Source organism: Myotis lucifugus, unplaced genomic scaffold (genome assembly GCF_000147115.1).
Source record: "Myotis lucifugus unplaced genomic scaffold, Myoluc2.0 scaffold_1135, whole genome shotgun sequence".
Classification (NCBI taxonomy): Eukaryota; Metazoa; Chordata; class Mammalia; order Chiroptera; family Vespertilionidae; genus Myotis; species Myotis lucifugus.
Window position 1 is genome coordinate 7,241 of NW_005872183.1, and position 19,223 is coordinate 26,463.

The 19,223-nt window shown below is 46.1% G+C and overlaps 1 protein-coding gene across 1 annotated transcript in view; it reads left to right on the plus strand.

Moving 5' to 3' along the window:
* Positions 1 to 3,941: 3,941 nt before the first annotated feature.
* LOC102431453 (serine/threonine-protein kinase ULK4-like) overlaps positions 3,942 to 19,223 on the plus strand; it is a gene marked incomplete at its 5' end in the record, with an annotated part of 79,518 nt that continues 64,236 nt past the window's right edge. The window contains 2 exons of the mRNA XM_006107363.3: positions 3,942 to 4,108; positions 7,894 to 7,992. Of these exons, the coding sequence (XP_006107425.1) occupies positions 3,942 to 4,108; positions 7,894 to 7,992 (266 nt within the window). The remainder of the gene's footprint in view (positions 4,109 to 7,893; positions 7,993 to 19,223) is intronic.

Here is a 19,223-nt window from a genome sequence, read left to right on the forward strand (position 1 = left end):
TTGATTTCTAACCTTTTTCCAGTTGTGTTGAAAGAACACATTCTATAAGATTTCCGTTTTTTGCAATCTATCGAGACTTAATATTTTGGCCTGGCATGTGGTCTATCTTGAAGGTTTCGTGTGTATTCGGGAAGAATGTATATTCTGCGGCTGTGGATGTAATAATCTGAAAATCGTTGGCCTCAAGGTGATTGGGAGGGAGTGCTGTTCAGATTTTTTAATCGGATTTTCTATATATTGATTTTGTGTGTGTGTTTCTATCACTGAGAGGCCAGTGTTGAGAATCTCTGGTTATAACTGGACATGCCTGTTTGCGCTCCTCTGTTTTAACCGTGTTCCCTCATTTATTTTCCTCTGTGGTTATTTCTGCCAGCTTCATCTTTTACGTCCGTATTTAAGTGAGCACTTAACCAGTCCCTTTATAGCTTGAATCGATGTCCAGTGTGACTTCAGGTTTTTCAGAAATTTGATATGTAAAAGCTGCATGTGGAGATGTTCCCCACGAGAATTTATTTCCTCCGCCAGAAAACTGATTTCAGAGAGAAAGGGAGAGGGAGAGAGAGATAGAAACATCAGTGATGAGAGAGAGTCCTCAATCGGCTGCCTCTTGCATGCCCCCCACTGGGGACCAGGCCTGCAACCTGGGCATGTGCCCTTGACCAGAATCGAGCCCGGTACCCCTGAGTCCGCAGGCCAACACACTATCCACTGAGCCAAACCAGCTAGTATGAGAGTCAAGTCTTTTAAATAAATCACATGCTGGGAATATTTCAATACGGTGGTCTCCTCTCTCTGTGGATCTAAGTGCTAAACATAGGAGGATCCAGGGACCAGTGTGGGCTCGGGGGCTGGGACGAGTTTGTTTTTAAGATACTCCCATATACACAATTTTCTTAGGAATGTAAATCAAAATGAGTGCTCTGAATAAAGAGTCCCTTCCGGCTTTTGGAAGAAAAAGTTTAATTAAAGCATTGGCCTCTGTCATATTTGAGAAGCCCCCAGCCTATATCTCATCTGAGCACAGAACTGAGTTGACTCGTCATACTCATCTGCGAAACTTGTGCAGCGTCGCTCTCCTTGTGGGCACAGCCAAACTCCAGGGACTCGCGGTCTTGGGGCCCCGTGTGAGGGGAGGCGCAGATGAAGAGCGGAAGCCAGAGCTCCCAGGCAGAGGGAGTGCAGAATTGGCAGTGTCAGTGCCGGAGGAGGAGGAGGCGGCCAGGGAAAGGCGCTGGCCCCGTATCGGGCACCATGCAGACTCCCAGGGCCTCTAATGGGGGAGCTGGACTAACAGAGGCACAGACCTGCCCTGAGATGGTTCATCGGCTTGAAACCCGAGGGATGTTTGGACATGTTTTTGCAGGGGCCGTTTCTGTGTGGGTGGCTGCGCATTACCCTTCGGCCGGAAGAGGTCGAGAGAGCTTAGAAGCTGTGGCTCAGGACCCCGCAGTTCACAGGCGCCTCCATGTACCCTGTCAGCGTGTCCGAGACCAGCACGGCCTCGGTCACCCTCCATGTCTTTCTATTTAAAAAGCAGACCTGAGACGCAGCTGCTGTGGCTGATTCTGGTTTTGCTGGGTAAGTGCTGATCAGTGTGGGAAAGGACAGCTTCCTAATCGCTTCTCCCCTCCTCTGCCGCGCCGTCTGTGGAGTCGACGTGAATGAGCCCTAGTGGGCGCCACCACGTGTTTGTGTGTGTAGACGTGTTTGTGTGTGTAGACGTCAACTTATCTAGAAGGAAGCCTCTGTTTGGGATTCAGAGTGTTCTGTCCAAATCATTAATGACAGAAATAGGAAGTATTTTCAAAAACTTGGCATTTCAAAATGCACTCATATCATCTCGCTACTCCCAACAGATTTTGAAAAAGTAATAATAAGGACACAGTGACTAGAGCTGGAGCTGGGAATAGCTCACGCACATTAATATTCCCAGAACATTAAACACTTGAAAATAACGTGGGGGGGGGGGTGACTCCTTTAGAGATTTGCATATAATTAATACAAAGTAATTCTTGTATTATTTTGAGTTGGTTATAATTAATGCAAATAGTTGCTGGATTATTTGGCTTCACGAATGTTGGCTTCTCTTAGAGGTGTTAGGACGGAGTATTAAGAAGTTGTTCTGATGGCCTTTGAGCAGAGGACAGGGAGGCACTACTGCGCTCTCCCAGATGCTGTGCTGGCTTTGCTGGCATTGCCTCTGTTGGGAAGAAATATTTTACGTCCTATTTCATTTCTAATCTCACAAGCACCTTCCCTGACAGCCGGTGACGTCAGGGTGCCCAGTCAGAGCGTGGCTTTGGGTGCCCGTCTTTTCCCGTAGCTGGAGGGAGAGAATGCCATCCCAGCCTTGTCCTCCTTCCTCGAAGACGGAATGAAGGTCAGGTTCACTGTTGCTCCCCAGCTGTTCAGTCTGAATCAAGCAGCAGGGACATGGGGACCTAGGGTCTGCCTCCGCCTTCTGAAGAGCCACCGATCCCATAGCTGGACCTCACCTGTACTCGGCCCCTTGCCCTGGACCATCTACAACATGTCTTCATGGGCTCCCCCAAAGGAAAACATCTCTCTCTTAAAGACTATGTTGTACAGCCCTCCTACCCTGTCTGCAGCTCGTGAAAGCCAGGGGCTGACTCCTAGCCCATGAGTGATGCGGTCTCACTGGGAGGGGAAGGCCTGTGGCCGTAATGCCCATGTCGCAATAATTGCTTTTCTGTACCGCGTGCCACTGATGGTATGCGCTGTCGGACCTTGCCGCGTGATAAACTGGGCAATAATAATTCATTCCGCTTTCCGTCAGCGGTCCTTATCTTCAGCTTTGTGGCTTGCACCAGTTTTTGCCACAAGGAGTAACCTGTGCAGTTTGGTTTTTCTCCGCCTTTAGTGACAACATCAGTTGCATTTGTAGTCTAAGAACTGCTTTGCCCTCGTCTGGGGAAACCAGATCGATTTACTGGAAACGACAGGGGGTGCGTTGTTTGGAAGAGAGACCGGAGCTTGAATGCCTCTGCTGGCAGAGTTTCCAGCTAATCGATCTTCATGAGAACTGGGGAGGAATGGATTGCAGGTGCAGTAGCATCCCGTTTATAGTACATGTCACACTTCCTTACCGTGCCCCTCCCCCCCCATCTGCTTGTGTGAAATATTTATATTTGAAGATCACTTTTTCTAGAACATTCAGACTATCTGTGCCTAAGTCCTATTCACCATTTAGGCTTATAACATTGTTCATGTTGTATTTTCGCCACATTTACATCTGAATCAGTTTTGTGAATTCCAAGTTTAATTCTATGTAACAGTAACAATAGAAATGTCATAGTTAAATATAAGCAATAACACACCCCAAGATGTGGAAATGAATTTGTGACAGACTACGTCAAACTAAAAGTTAACGAAGACCAACCCTTCATATGAGGTTTGCAGGGACAGAATGATAGAAGCTGGCCGTTTCTCAATGTCCAGTTCTTTAAATCACAGTTAATCTCGCATTTAAATTTTTTTGGAATACCGCAGAAGAAAACATGCTTTATCCTCTAGAAATGACCCAGTTACTTGTAGAGCCCTGGGTGGTTCCTGATCCTTAGCATGAAGAGCTGGACCTTCGAGCAGAACCTGGCACAGTCTGTTCCCACGCAGCACGCTTCCCTCCATGGCGGGGAGTCCTCCGCCCCAGCGAAGCCTGACCCTGTAGGGTGTGTTTTCCAAAGTGTATTTTCGCTTAACACGTACCTTCCTAGTCCCCATCCCAGGCCCCCGAGCAGCCTCTCTGGGGTGAGCCCTGGGAACCTGCAGTTTACGAAACTGTCCCACGTGTACCTGGTACACAGCAGAGTGGAAGGGCTGCTTAGCATTTATGCGTCGTGGAGACCTGCTCTGTTGGGTTTATGGGACACATTATTTTTATATGATGATGACTATTTTGCTCTTCTCCTTTTTACCCTCAGGACTGGTCCATCATGTCTGTAACCTGTTCACCGAAACGGCCACACTGTGCTTGGACGTGGACAATAGAAACAACAACGAGACGGCCGCCGCGCTGCTCTGCTCCCTGCTGGACGTGCTGCACGGCATGCTGACCTACACGTCTGGGGTCGTGCGGCTGGCCCTGCAGGTAGGGGCCTCGGCCCAGGTCTGGCACAGCCCTGCACCACACCACACCCCCGTCAGTCTCGTCTTGCTAATCTGCCTCTAAAGTGTCTTTACTTTTCAGAAATAACTTATGTCCTGTAGAGAGAGACTATCAAATAAGCCATCTTTGGTGACCAATGCCAAGAACAGATCATGTGATGACAAAATCGGAAAGGAAAGCGGGAGGGGCCTCAGCAGAGACTTGACGAGCTCTAATCGGGGAACCGTTCCTGGCTGAGACCAGTAGCCCTGCGGGCACCCGGGCTGGCCAAGCAGTGTGCCGCCTTTCCTGCCCACGGGTGGGCCCCGCCGCCCCAGGGGGAAACATCAGCTTTTGAGCAGTGGGTCGAGATTTTAGGCCCATGCATCCATTCATACACACACATGTTTATATGCACATGTACACACATCCATAACGCAACATGTAAACAAGCACTTGCTCTCCCTTATGACCAGTAACACGGAATTGCAGGTGGATTTGAGACTTAGAAGTGCATTCAGTCCATGTGCCCCAAACTGTACTGTGCTCTACGAAGGAAGGGGGCGTGGGTTTGTTAAGTACTTCCCATGTTAGGTGCCTCCACATGCCTGTTTCATGTCCTGCTCTCTCTCTGACTGAGTCAGCTGATACTTAGGGCGCATGAAAGCGCACAGCTGATGTGAATCCACTGTTACACTCCGAGTCCTGGTAGAATTGCAAGAGGCGTATGTCAAGCGATAGCCTATTGGCTTGAGTAGGTGCAGAAGCTAGCGGGGAGACCAAACTGTTTTGATACCTCGCCAAGAGCCAGCGTAGCAGAGCCAAGAATGAATCCCGCGAGCCTGGCTTAGGCTCTGTTACTCATCATTGTGATAACTGGTAACTTTTACCTCCAGCAAAGCTGCTCGAGTGTTTAGCTTATCTAGTGTGGTTGGTAAGTCCTTCCAAGATCTCCTCGACAAACATGGCCGTTAGTGTTTGCCGCACACTTGTAAAGCCAGCAGGTGAAAATGGCCTTGGAACTACTTTCTTTGCTCTTCTGGAATCTTTCTGAATGAACAGCAGAGCATTGTTAAGTACTTGTGGGATCCGGAATTAAGGTTTCTCTTAGCTTTTCCTCTCATGTCTCTTCAGAGAATAGCTGTTCTTATTTCAGTGTCTGTAGGAGTTTTATGTAAATCTTCAGGATATGGTTGCTAGTTATGTTCATAGTTACGTTGATGATATCAATCTGTGAAAGAAATGTTTTGTAGATTGTACATATAAAAGGGATCAGGCCCAGCCAGTGTGGCTCAGTGGTTGAGCATCAACTCATGAACCAGGAGGTGGTTCAATTCCCGGTCAGGGCACATGCCCGGGTTGGGGCTCAATCCCCAAGGAGGAGAGCATGCAGGAGGCAGCCAGTCAATGATTCTCTCTCATCATTGATGTTTCTTTCTCTCCTTCTCCCTTCCTCTCTCTAAAATCAATAAAAACATATTTAAAAAAAAATTTTTTTTAAGGAATCAGAAGTTCAGAAATTCCAGAGCAACAGAAATCTCTTATTAGAAGTGACTATTAGGTTGATAGTCAAGGTTGTTTAAAAGAAAACTCCTTAATAGAATTATTTTCTAATTCTTTCTTTCTTTGCTAGTGTACCAGTAGATCACTGTTTTTAATTTTCTCATTTTCTTCAACACCACTGCATACTTTACTGCTGTCGTCTTTCTAAATCCTCTGCTATATCATCTGCCATGTATTGCTTTTGGCTTCATTCCCGACTTTGATCTGCAGGGCACCTGGCGTCAGTCTGAGAGAGGGGAGTCCTTGAGACCGAGGGAGGGGAAAGGGTTGGGAAGAGAAACAGTGTGTGCACCAAAGACACCGTCTCCTGGAACACTGAGCCGTCTGTACTGTCCGGCCACCTCTCCCATCATACACACGCTCCACACCAGAGGGTCTCCCGCATTCCTAAACGTCTAACGCAGTCATTCTCAACCTTCTGGCCCTTTAAATACAGTTCCTCATGTTGTGACCCAACCATAAAATTATTTTCGTTGCTACTTCATAACTGTAATGTTGCTACTGTTATGAATCGTCATGTAAATATCTGATATGCAGGATGGTCTTAGGCGACCCCTGTGAGAGGGTCGTTCGACCGCCAGGTTGAGACCCACAGGTTGAGAACCGCTGGTCTAACGGGACCATCTCTGAAGTGGAGGAATCGGGGGATTGAGGACTGACAGTGTTTAAAATGACAGTAGCGCTTAGACTAAAGAAGCACTTTTCTTTTTCAGGGAGGAGAGGGACATGATGCAGGAATGTGTCCCAGGAAAGTAGGGAGTGGAGGGAGGCAGGTGTCAGAATCTCCCTTAGGAGTTCAGCCCCTACCCCCGCCTGCCTTGTGATGCAGAATTGGTCCTGCCTTACACGAACCTCCTGCCAGCAAGTCCCGCCACCCTCGTCCTGCTGCGCCAGCTCCAGACCTGGGCGTCATCCTTAACATTTCCTCCTTTTTCTTGTTCCACATCTGACCTGTCACAAAATAAATGGAGACTTTCACCTTAAATACCTAACCAATCCAGCCACTTCTTTCAAACCCTGCTGCTACCACGCAGCTCAGTGGACCGTCCTCTCTTGCCCAGAGTGTAACAACCGGGTGGGTCAAGACCCTGGGCTGGTTAAGGTGAAGAGGCCGATGTTCTGTCTCCAGTAGCGTTTCAGAAGGTGGAAGTAACAGCCACCATTCAGAGAGGTCCCGACCCTGGAATAGTGCTGCCTCTCGTTCTCTGGAACGGAATTCTAGCATTGTTCCCCTTACGGTGCAAGTGGTTAAAAGGCAGGCGTCTGATTTTAAAATTCTTCTGAACCAAAGAAAGCGGGCAGCTCACATGGTGTCCATCGGCCTGAGGAGCAGAAGGAAACTTGGCATTTGGGAGAAGGGTCCTGGAGTCCAGGCTCATGCCCTCAGGTGGGGCAGCCTGCAGCCTGGTCTGGCAAAGGTCACCACCCAAAAGCAGTTTTTTTTTCCTTCCGAGTGAAATAAAAAAAAACACAGAGGAAGTATTGAATGACATATGTGTATTCTATAGCAAACAAAATTACTAATCAGTGCCTTTTCCAGGATGAAATTATGCCTGTCTGTGTTAGAAATCCCTGGAATTAGACAGTTCTGTAGAACTCCTAAAAAGAGGCACACTTAGAATGAAAGTCACTCGCTTCCCATCTCTGATTTTAATTTCAGTTGAAGCCTATACTTTCTAGACCTTCTCTGAAGACTGTGCATGCAGTATTCTGTTGGACACGTATTCTAGGTGTCACTTGTGGGGGGGTGTGCCTGCGGAGAAGGAAATACGGCAGATGCGTTAGGTGCGCATTGTCTAACGCGCAGAACATGCCTGGGCTGAGGCGCGGAGGATGTGGAGTCGTAGAGCCTCGCTCATCCTCCGGCTTTGTCCCCACGGAATGTGGGAGTTCACACGAACTGCTTTACTTCTCTGCGCGTCAGTCTCCTCACCCGAACAACGGGGACAGGAGCCCCTCCTTCAGGCTGGCGTCCACTGCAGCCGGTGGACATCACTTCCCCAGGGACAGCCCTTGTTGGCGCTTTCTCTGTGGACCACCCGGTCTGCCTCTGCGGCCCGAGCTGGTGGCGGTGGCCATGGTGCACCCGTTGTCACGTGCGCACCTTCTGTTCAGGGGGCCGAGGGGGGATACCTCCGCAGCCGTGTTTATGTGCCCGGCTGGGGGGAGCTGTCCAGGGCCAAGCTGACTAATCTCCAAGACCCCCTCCTCTTCCCCCCTTCAAGGCGCAGAAGTCTGGCTCCGGGGGTGACACTCAGGCCGCGGAGGACCTGCTGCTGCTCAGCAAACCCCTGACAGACCTCGTCAGCCTGCTCATCCCGCTGGTAAGGGCTCACCTGTTCGTGTGTCTCTCCAAACACTGCTGGGGCTGAAGTAATGCTATTTGAATTTCATGATGTCTGGAGTCTTCATGCTATTTTAATTCCTTTCAAAACTAGAGCCAGGAGAAATTTCAGAGGCTCATTTGGCTTGGAATGACTACATTTCTACTTTATTTAAAACCAGGTGGCTTAGATGTTTAAGGAAAGCAGAATCTCAGATCCTTCTTAATGAATGTGAGGTTTAAAAAAAATGCAGGAAATGAATTCTGGGAAGGGAAAAAATTTTGTTATGGGGATCAGTTCTCTTTCAAAACAGTTTTTAGGGTTGTGCTTGGCATGCAGGGCTCCCCAGAAACAAAGAAGGGGAGCATGTCACCCAATTCCGCAGAATTAGGATGAAATAAGTGGAATTAGATAAAAATAGGCGAGGCTACAGAAGACCACGGAATACAGGAAAAGAGCCCAACAGAACCTTGGAGTTTGGGCCAACTCAGAGGACCCACCACATAGACACATGGCCACCCGCCCCCTGCCCTCCACCAGCCAGAGCAGTCAGTCAGAGGGCCAGTGGAAGGTGAAGAGGCCGATGTATTCCACAAATCCCCCTGAAAGCCTCTCCAGATTTGGGGATCCAAGGACTAGGGGTGCAGGTGACCAAGGGAACGAATCATTTGTGGCCTCACCCTTCAGTTCTCCAAGGCTGCGAAGGTTTCCCTTTCCTGCCCTCTGGCTTGAAGGAAGGTGAGTGCAGTTCGGAAGACTAATTCTATGGGCTTAATTGCATTCATCAAATAAAGGTTTGGTTTAACCGAGAAAGAAAAAGGTGGGAACCAGTCAGTGCTGGCTTATCTACACTAATAAAAGACAAACATGCAAATGGACCGTACTTTCACTATGCCTTAAGCCACGCCCACCGGCCAATCAGAGCGACTATATGCAAATTAACCCAACCAAGATGGCGGCTGGCAGCCACGGAGCTGGAGCGAGCAGGAGGCTTGCTTGCTCCAGTGATGGAGGAAGCCAAGCTTCCCCACCTGCCACGGCCAGCTCTGAGCTCCACTAAAAGCAACAAAGTTTCAATTATAGAAGGTAAACAAACCCCAGATACCTGCTTTCAGCCAGCTGTGGCCACGGAGCTGGAGCTGGAGCAAGCAGGAGTGGGTTGCCCCTGGTGATGGAGGAAGCCAAGCTTTCCACAGGCCTCTGCTAAAGGCAACAAAGTTTCAATTATAGAAGGTAAATAAATCCCAGAAATAAAAAAGGGAGAGGCTGGGAGCTTACGTCGCCAGGGGGCTTGGCCAGCCTGAAAATAGCCATCAGCCCCTCACCTAGGCTGGCCAAACCTCCATGGGGTGAGGGTCCCCACTGGGGTGGACATCCTCCGAGGGGTCCCACACTGCAAGAGGGCATAGGCCGGGCTGAGGGACCCCCCCCCCCCCGCCAGTGCACAAATTTTTGTGCACCAGGCCTCTAGTATTAAATAATAACGCACGTGGAATAGAGGGTCACAGAGAGGCAGTGGGCTCACAATGACGTGGGGGAACAGCCTGAACCCCAGGGGACTGGCCGTGCCCCAGACAGAGCGGGAGGATCTCTGGTGTCGAGCTCGGCATGAAGTTACGGGAAAATAGCAGCAGGAACCAACTGCTCCAGCTCCAGCCCGAGGGCTGGACCCTGGCAGCCAGCTCTCGTGAGGGCAGGAAACGGGAGGTTCCATGGACCAGAGAGAAGGGACTAACACAACCACGTGCTCTTGTATAAAAGACTCAAAACGGTATGTGTGCGTATACTAGTACAGATAGATACAATATATTATGTAGGGTGGTAATCGTATTTATAGCAAATAAGATTAAAAATAGTTTAAGGAAGTCAGATGGAGAATTCATTATAGATAAATTTCTAGGACTCTATTTCACACTCATGTTTGTGAAAGTTTCGATGTTTACACATTCTGAGATTTGTTCGCTCTTATTGTTAAACGTATCTTTGGTCTTAATTTCATTGTCTTATGTTATATTTTCTTTCTAAATATATTCCTGTATTAAATATAAGAGTTAATGCGCACGCGCGCGCGCGCGCGCGCACACACACACACACACACACACACACAGAAAACCTTTAACAGGACAAAGAGAAGGATGTCACAGTGGTAAGGAAGAAAGTGCACAGGCACAGATGAACGCAATCAGAAGGGCAGGATGCATGCAGGGAGAAATAAGCAGCAGCAACAACACAGTAGTATTGAGTATTGAGATGCGACACATCTTCCTCCTTGCCCGACCAGCCACATGGATAAAAATAATAATGTAGATCAGGAGTCGACAGACTAAGGCCTGTGGACCAACTCTGGCCCGCTGCCTGCTTTTGTAAATAAAGTTTTATTGAATACAGCCACAGGGACAATTTGTTTACACATCGCCTGTGGCTGCTTTTGCACCTCAGTGGTGGAGTTGAGTTACAGCAGAATCCTTAAAGCCCATAAGCCTAGTTATTTACTGTCTGGCTTTTTATATAAAACATTGGTTGACTCCTCTATAAAAGATACGAAAACGTGAATAAGATTGATCTAATAGAAAACATATCCACCTCTATTAGAAATAGAAAACTTGACTAAGACTATCTAATAGAATTTTATCCACCTCTGTACCCTGAAAATAGAGACTGCACCTTCTGTTCAGTTTTCTGGCAGCATTTTAAAAAAGTTAGCCATACGTTATGTTATAAGAATGTCAATAAATTCCAACGCATAGGAATTCTTTAACCGTAATACAATTAAACTAGAAGGAAAGTTACAAACAATGGAAGATGCACTGTTAGCAGATACTCCCTGTGAGTACGATCCAAGACTAACACGTCGTGACTGTCAGCCTGGGTCCCATCAGGAGACAGAGACCACACAGCAATGTAAACAGGAGGATTTTAATACAGAGAATGAGTAAGCTATGCCAGGAGAGTAACTGTGAGATGTTAAAGGGACTCTCTGGGAAACCGTTAGCTCAGGGAGAGTGCCCACGGAAGGATAAACTTGACAGGGGCCCCTCCCCAGGGTACAGGCCAGACCTCACTGGAGAAGGCCTGCTGCAGCCCACAGGCCGTGGAGCCATTCGCTGGGGTGCTCAGGCCAGAGCGGGCCATGTCTCTGGACATGCAGGAAGTGACCCTTCAGCGTACAGCCGGATCCCAGCCAGTGGGCAGGTTCTCAGAGGGAAGCAGGTGCCGCTGCTAGTGGGGGGTTTGGGGTGCCCAGTGTTTGCACAGAGGGGACCACAGACTCTGTGCAAGAGACAGGTAAGGGGGTGCACGTGGGAAGCCTGGAGTGCACTGTACCCACTGGGGAGGGTGACAAGGCTGACCACAGGCCAGGCGGGTGAAGGTTGCTGAGGTCACATCCCTACCAGATGCCATCACACCCACACTTGTGACCGACAGTGCAGAGCCCCTCCCTGCAGTGTATTATCCGAGGGTTTTCCAGCTTCCTGCGAGTCTGTGCTCATGTTGTTAGTAACTGGCTCATACTTGGGCTCTGATGTATTGGCCGATGTCTGCCTGACGTGTGTGAGCTGGGCATGTACCTGCACACTTATCCCCGGAGTCCTTAGGTTTGAGAATGGCCTGCAACAAGACCTTTGCGATATGTCTCCTCTGGAAAAGATTAACACGTTTACAGCTGTGTACAAAGTGGGGAAAAGTAATATGCTATTGAGGGCCAAAGATACATTTTACAGTGGTGGTTAAAAAATGTAATAGGTTACCGAGGGCGCAGCTGGAATTTCATTCCCAGAGGGAAATATAAACAGACTTTTCGTTTTCATCTGACTCAGATAATTTTGGAAGCATTTTGCCTGAAGGCAGGTGAAGGAACTTGTTAGCTTTTGAGGTTCTTTCCAGAAACCAAAGTAAACATACTTATCCTTAGGAGATGAAACCCGTCAACCCATAATTTATGACCTGAATTTGTACCATACACCAGAAGGATCACAGTGAAATGCAGGTATGACACAGTGATTCTTAGTCCTTTCTGAGCTGCTTTGAGAATTGGAAAATTCCAAACTCTCTTCTCAGAAAAATGCCTAGAATCACTTACATGCAAATTATGCGCACAATTCACTATTTCAGGGGGCTCTTTGAACCCTCACTTGGGAACTGTGGTATAAGACATGGTGAATGAAGGATTTAACAAGTTGACCATGTCTCCTGAAGAAAAGATAGAACAAGGTAATTGTTTGCCCTAAATATTTTATTTCTTAAGAGAAAAAGGCAAGCCAGGCTCTATATCCTAGATACATTTTGTAACAGATAGTTCCTGCAAGAAATTATGCTACAGCCTCCTGCTCCGTCAATTAAATAGGTTATTTACAAATTTGTGAGACTTTAAAAAATGTTTTCTTTTTTAAAAATTTATCATAATTCACGTCTTATAAAGTATGCATATATATAGATATAGATCTAAATATCTATATCTATATATTCTCCCACCATAATGGAATTAAACTTTTTTTTTAATATATTTTATTGATTTTTTACAGAGAGGAAAGGAGAGAGATAGAGAGTTAGAAACATCGATCAGCTGCCTCCTACACATCTCCCACTGGGGATGTGCCCGCAACCCAGGTACATGCCCTTGACCGGAATCGAACCCGGGACCCCTCAGTCTGCAGGCCGATGCTCTATCCACTGAGCCAAACCGGTTTCGGTGGAATTAAACTTTAAATCAATAAAAGATATTTGGAAAATCCCAAAATATTTGGAACTAAATAACACAGTACCAAATAATCATGGATCAAATAAAAAATAATTAAATTAGAAAGCATTCCTGAACTGAATAAAAATGCAAACACTCCATATCAGAATTTGCTGGATGCTTGTAAAGCAGGACTTAGGGGAGGGAAACCTTTAGCCCCCAGTCACTCTTGTGTGGGGAAAGGAGAAAGGTCCCTGTGAGCTCAGCTTCTACCTTAAGAGACTAGAAATAGGAGAGCAAATGGCAGTGACGCTGCTGTAGTCAGTAGTGAGGTGTCAGTGCAGAGATACTTGAAGGTCACGGATATGTACAGTATCTTGATGGCGGTACACTTACGTATGTGCGGTTTATGGCATGTCAGCTATGCTTCAAGAAAACTTACACAAGTCATCCGGGCGTTGCTCTATTGTTTTCCTTTCTTCCTGAGTCAAGTGCCCTGGTAGTCATTGTGTTTGGAGGCTCTGTGTCTTCGTTTCAGGCTTCCTTCCTATCCAGGTGGTACAGTCACCTCATTTCTCTCCCGAGTCCCCGAATGCAGACGCGTATCTAATGCCCAGGTGTCCATCACATGGTGACGCTGGGTTTCATCACAAATCTGGGCCTGAGCCTGCAGGGGATTGGCCTGGGTTCTGTGGCTAGTTCAACAGCAGAGGAGCTGGTGCATTAGCTGGAGCCCCAGGGCTGGAATGGCTGGTCAGCCTCCTCTTGCGGCCAGGAACCCCAGCCCCCACTCTGTGCCTGGCTTTTATCCTTGCCCTGTGTGGGGAGGGGGGTGGCCCCGTTACATTGAAGATCCATTTCCTGGCTGCTCCTTCTGACTGCTTTTGAACTTCACGCTTTTGTGTGGTCCACAGAGTTATTAATCTGTATCTTTAAAAGTTTACTTTGGTTATTCTGGAGGTAGTGGTGCGAATTTTGAAGTCTCACCCACTATCTTGACTGAACTCACATGTCTGTCTAGTTCCCAGCCCTCTCCCTGGCACTTTTCAAGTGCTCAATAAATAATTATGGGATGCACGAATAAGGCCCCAAAACCCAGGATATTGTAAATCTAGTATATACAAAACTAAATTATAATGTGAGCTGATTTATGTCATGCTCCACATATGTTTATATAAAGTGCACAAAAGAAGCAAGGGTGGAGTGATTTATACCAAGGGCTTAACTGTATTTCTCAACAGTTTTTTACTTAAAAATAAATGGCTTCCTGTGCTGTCTCCTCCCCCTTTTTTGGGGGTGGTGGTGGTTATTGTTACAATGAACATGGATTTCAGAATATGCAATAAAGTTATTTTTACCTTGAAAAAAGTAGACAAATGAACAATGAATGACCCGACTCTTCCCGAGTTGAGGACCTTTGTCACCCAGGAGCGTTCAGATGCGTCCGTCACCCTCGTCAGGGGTACCACGGGGACTTCTGGCCTCTGCCCAGAGTGCGGTGTGCAAGGCGGTGAAGCGAGGCTCGCTGCCAGCGCTTTTCCTGCCAAAGGTCCTGACGCTCTCGCCCTCAGGTGGAGAGAAGTCTCTGGAACATCATTTTAGCTTCATATGCCTTCTACACCTTATCCTTGTTTAGTGAACAGTCAAATTTTCTTTCCTAAATTTGGATTCGAAATCCCAGAGTGAAATCGGTGAGGTGACTCCAAGCTTCCCGCGTGGTTCGTCCCTCCCACTCTCTTTGCCCGGCCGGCACCGTGGGAAAAGGTCATACATGTCCACCAGCTCTGCACCCCGAGTTTCTCACCGGAGCTGCTGTCATCAGAATCCACTCGTGACCCTGCCAGGAAAGGCCAGCATACTGTTGTGTTGAGTGGGTGGCCCGCCTGTGGCAGTGCATTGGCTCTGCTGGGCTGTCATGAACTGTTACCTGGTCCTCCAGCACAGGCAGGTAGATGTGACTCAGCAGAACATAAAACTCGATGTTGACCTCTTAAATGTTGCTCCTCTGCTTTCAGACTCAGCTCCATGTCTTGGCACCTGTGCCACATCCATGAAATATAAGAATAGCAGTTTCTTGTAGAAAAAAGCAGATGTGGGTTTTTGGATCTATATTTCTTACGACAATTGCCGATCGTAATTAATTCTCGAGGCCTTGCCTGAGGGAGCGGGCCTGTGCCCCTCTCTGCCGAGGACACGTCACCAGCAGCAGCCCCGAATCTGACCTCTAAGTACAGTCAGAGAGCATGGCTGCCCGGCCCCCTTCCCAAGCCGGCATCCGGGGCAGAGGGCCCCTGACATGTCCTTATCCAAGACCCCGTGCAGCCCGTTGGCACAGCGTAGGGCACCTTTTCACCCACGTCGTTCGAAAGCTTCACCGGGAGTTAAAATGACTGTTTCCTGCCGACAAGCCAGTGGCTGGATTAGAACATCTGTGCCAGCCCCTTCAAGCTCCATCATTTTAAAATTCACTCAAGGGACAATGAACAATCAGTTTGACATGGGACAGTGTTTTTAAAGTGTATCAACCAGAAATATTCTTAAGGAATATTGGTTGCATGCAGTTCTGTCTTCCCACTATTAAATTACCAGTTGGGCCGAAAAGTAATTGTACTCATATTAAGTACAAAGTTACAACTTATCCTCACGTACAATTTTGTTTAGCAATCTTTGGCTTACCTGGGATCGTGCCTACATGATCTGGTTCAACAGATTAAGAATCATCAGCCTTGATGGGAACTCATCAGCATACTTCTTAGACGTCGGTGCATCATCATTCTGGACTGGAAGCATGTGTGTGTCTTCTAGGTATTTTTATTTTCACTTGGATTGGGTTCCCTAGGGTCATTAGTAGCTACGTTTCCATAGTTTCTGTCTGTCTTTGGATTAAGCCGTCTTCAGGAGCAATAGCGTGGCATCACTCCAGACTCGCATGTGGGATTCATTTCCTGGGGTCATTCTACCATCAGGGACATGGATGTTGGGCTAAAGGCTTTCAAACACAGCAAAGAGAGAGCACTCATTTTTCAGAGAAGGAAATGTAAGTGTAAATTGTTTGGTTAAGCTAATCCTATCTTTTTTTTTTTTGTCAGTGTGAATTGAGGGGTAAAATTTTAGACATGTAACTTTTTGTATAATTAGGGTTTAGCTTATAATTAAAGATATACTTTAGGCAAAAATAGGACACTCAGTTCATGTAAATGACACCTCAAAGCTGTTTAGAACGTGGAGACTGAGATAATGACAAAATCCGTCATGCAGAAACACTGCAAATACAGAAAACTCACTGTTTAACCCAGTGATCATTTTCTCTTAATTTATCACTGGAGAAAAATAAATGGAATATTTAAGAATTGAAATCCATTTTCCAGTAGATCATTGTTTAAAAATTAATTCAAACTAAAACACTTGGACCATTAACCCGGGCAAATATAAAATACTGAAATATGAAACAATAATAAAATAAAGGACTATATTTTCATGCTTTCATGAATATATATTCACATACATAATACCAAAAGGTAAAAATGAAGAAATAGTCTGCCATCCTGATATGTTGGCAGAATAGCTCCCTTCTGAGTTTTTTTTTTTATTTTTTATTTTTTTAAATATGTTTTATTGATTTTCTACAGAGAGGAAAGGAGAGGGATAGAAAGTTAGAAACATCGATGAGAGAGAAACACCGATCAGCTGCCTCCTGCACGCCCCCCACTGGGATGTGCCCGCAACCAAGGTACATGCCCTTGACCGGAATCGAACCCGGGACCCCTGAGTCCGCAGGCCGACGCTCTATCCACTGAGCCAAACCGGTTCTGGCCCTTCTGAGTTTTTTAAAAAGTGTATTTTTATTGTTAACAGTAACCTTCTGGTTTTTTAATGTTTTTGCACAATTTATAGTACTTTACATTTTTTCCTCCAAATATTTTGCGTTTGACATAGAGATTCGATGTGCTAGTGTCTTATTAAAATCATAACAATTATATATACACATTAAAAGTAATGGGAGGAAAAGGGGACCTATGTAATATCTTCAACAATAAAGGGGTTTTTTTTTTAATTAAAAAAAGTAACTCAAACTCTTCAGAAGGGTTAAAAAATAAAGAGTAAACATCTTTCTCCACATCTAGACCCACAGGGGAAAAAAGTATGCTGTTATAATTATATGTATGTATGTGCGTATCTACATATATGTGTATAAATGAGTGTATACATGTCCCCTTTTTACATGCAAATCTCTAACTTGGTTCCCCCCTTCTCAATGTGTTTGAGCAAAATATAAACCTAACTATTTTTGATGACCGTGGCACTGTATGAATGAATATCCCATAATGAAGTTGGTTAGCTCCCCTATTAATGGACATTTATTGGGGGGGGGGGTAGTTTTTCTGACAGAGCTACACCAAATATCTTTGTTAGATATAGTTATGCTTGTTTATAGTTATATGATCATAGAATAAATTCCTAGAAACGGAATTGTTAGGTGGTTTGCTTACTTTTTGTGTGTCAGCCTCGCTGGACTGAGGGAGGCCCCGATAGCTGGTAAAACATTATTTCGGGGTGTGCCTGTAAGGGTGTTTCTGGAAGAGACGAGATGGAATCAGACTAAGTGTAGAAAGTCTGTCTTGGCCAATGTGGGGGGTGCATTATCCAATCCACCGAGGACCTGAATAGAGCAAGACGGCCGAGCTAGGCAGATTTGCTCTCTGCTGGACTCAGGCCGTCTACACCGGCCTCTAGAGCCCCTGGTTCTTGGGTCTTTAGTCTCAGACTAGGACTTAAACCACGGGCTCCCTGGGTCTGGGGACGGGCAGGAACTACACCACCAGCTTTCCTGGGCCTCCGTGGTGCAAGTGGTGGACGGTGGGACTCCTTAGCCTCCAAATCGTGTGAGCCAATCTTCCCTAGTAACTCTCTTTCCATAGATCGCCATTGGCGCATTTCTCTGGAGAACCCCATGTAATACGCCGGATAGAAGGGTTGTCCGTGTTTAGTTTGGGTCTATATTTCCGAAGTGCCCTCCTCAAAGGCAGAGAGTACCAGTGTCCTCACCGAAAGAGAAGCCGGTTTCCCTGTGTTGGCGACAGCTTCATGGAATTGTAGCATCTTTGCTTCTGATACATGAAGCCTGGTCTGTCTTTGATGTTTTGTGTTTATGTGATTGTGAGTGAAGTTTAGCATCTTTTGTGGATTAATTAGCCATTTGTGTGTCTTTTTCTGTAATTGGTTTAGTGTAATCTGCCTATTTTTTCCTACTTAGTTTACCTTTTCTAATGATTTTTAAGAGCTCTTTGTATATTAAGAAGTGTATCCTTTTGTCATAAGAAAGACTTTTTTTTCCCATTCTCATTTTTTTATTGGTGCTTTAGCTATAAAGGTAGTTTTCATTTAGTAGTCAAATTTAGTGTTTTCCTTCATGACTTTTGAGTTTTATGTCATGTTTAAAAGCCTTCCCATCTTCTCATTCTAGGATTATATTCACCCATCTTTTCTTTTTCTTCTATTTCTTTTCAGGTGTGTGTGTTTTTGTTTTGACATTAGGTATTTGTTTTATTCAGGATTATTTTGTTGTAAGGAGTTAGGTTGATATCTGTGTGTTGGCATATTTGTAAAAGATTTCAATATCAAGTACTATTGAGATTTTATTTCATTGGTTCTGTTTATCCTTTGCCATGTAATTATTTGATAAATAGGAGCAGCACCTGCATATTTATAAAAATACCATTCCTTTGAATACAGTGGGTTGTATTTATTCTTGGTGCCATAATCTTTAAATAATTGGGAGTTTGGGTCCTAGGAGATAATAGCAAAGAATACCCTATGGCAGTGATGGCGAACCTATGACACGCGTGTCAGAGGTGACACGCGAACTCATTTTTTGGTTGATTTTTCTTTGTTAAATGGCATTTAAATATATAAAATAAATATCAAAAATATAAATCTTTGTTTTACTATGGTTGCAAATATCAAAAAATTTCTATATGTGACACAGCACCAGAGTTAAGTTAGGGTTTTTCAAAATGCTGGCACGCCGAGCTCAAAAGGTTCGCCATCACTGCCCTATGGAATATCATCTCTTTGACTTAATTTGATGTCATCCTAATGAAACCAAACAACAGGGGATGGAATGACAGTGACCTCTCGCGCCGCAGACATGGGGGTGAGTCGTGGTCTCTAGGTAGGCGAGCTGTTCTGGTGTGTTTCCTAAGGTTTACACAGAGAGCTTTGCTTTTCCGTTGTGTCACCCTCCAGAGAAAGCTGCATTTTTAGGACTGTGTTTTCCCTGTGGAAAGGCACCTTTTCTCAACTGGTTCATCAGAGAGAAACAGTCAAACGTAAGGCATGTCGTTTCTTTTGGGGCGACGGAAACTCCATTTAAAGCTGAGGTCTTGCCCTGTGAGTGTCAACCTATGAACCTGGAGGTCACCGGTTTGATTCCAGTCAGGGCACATGCCTGGGTTGCGGGCTTGATCCTTAGTAGGGAGCCTGCAGGAGGCAGCCGATCAATGATTCTGTCTCCCTCTCCCTTCCTCTCTCTGAAATCAATTAAAAAAACCCC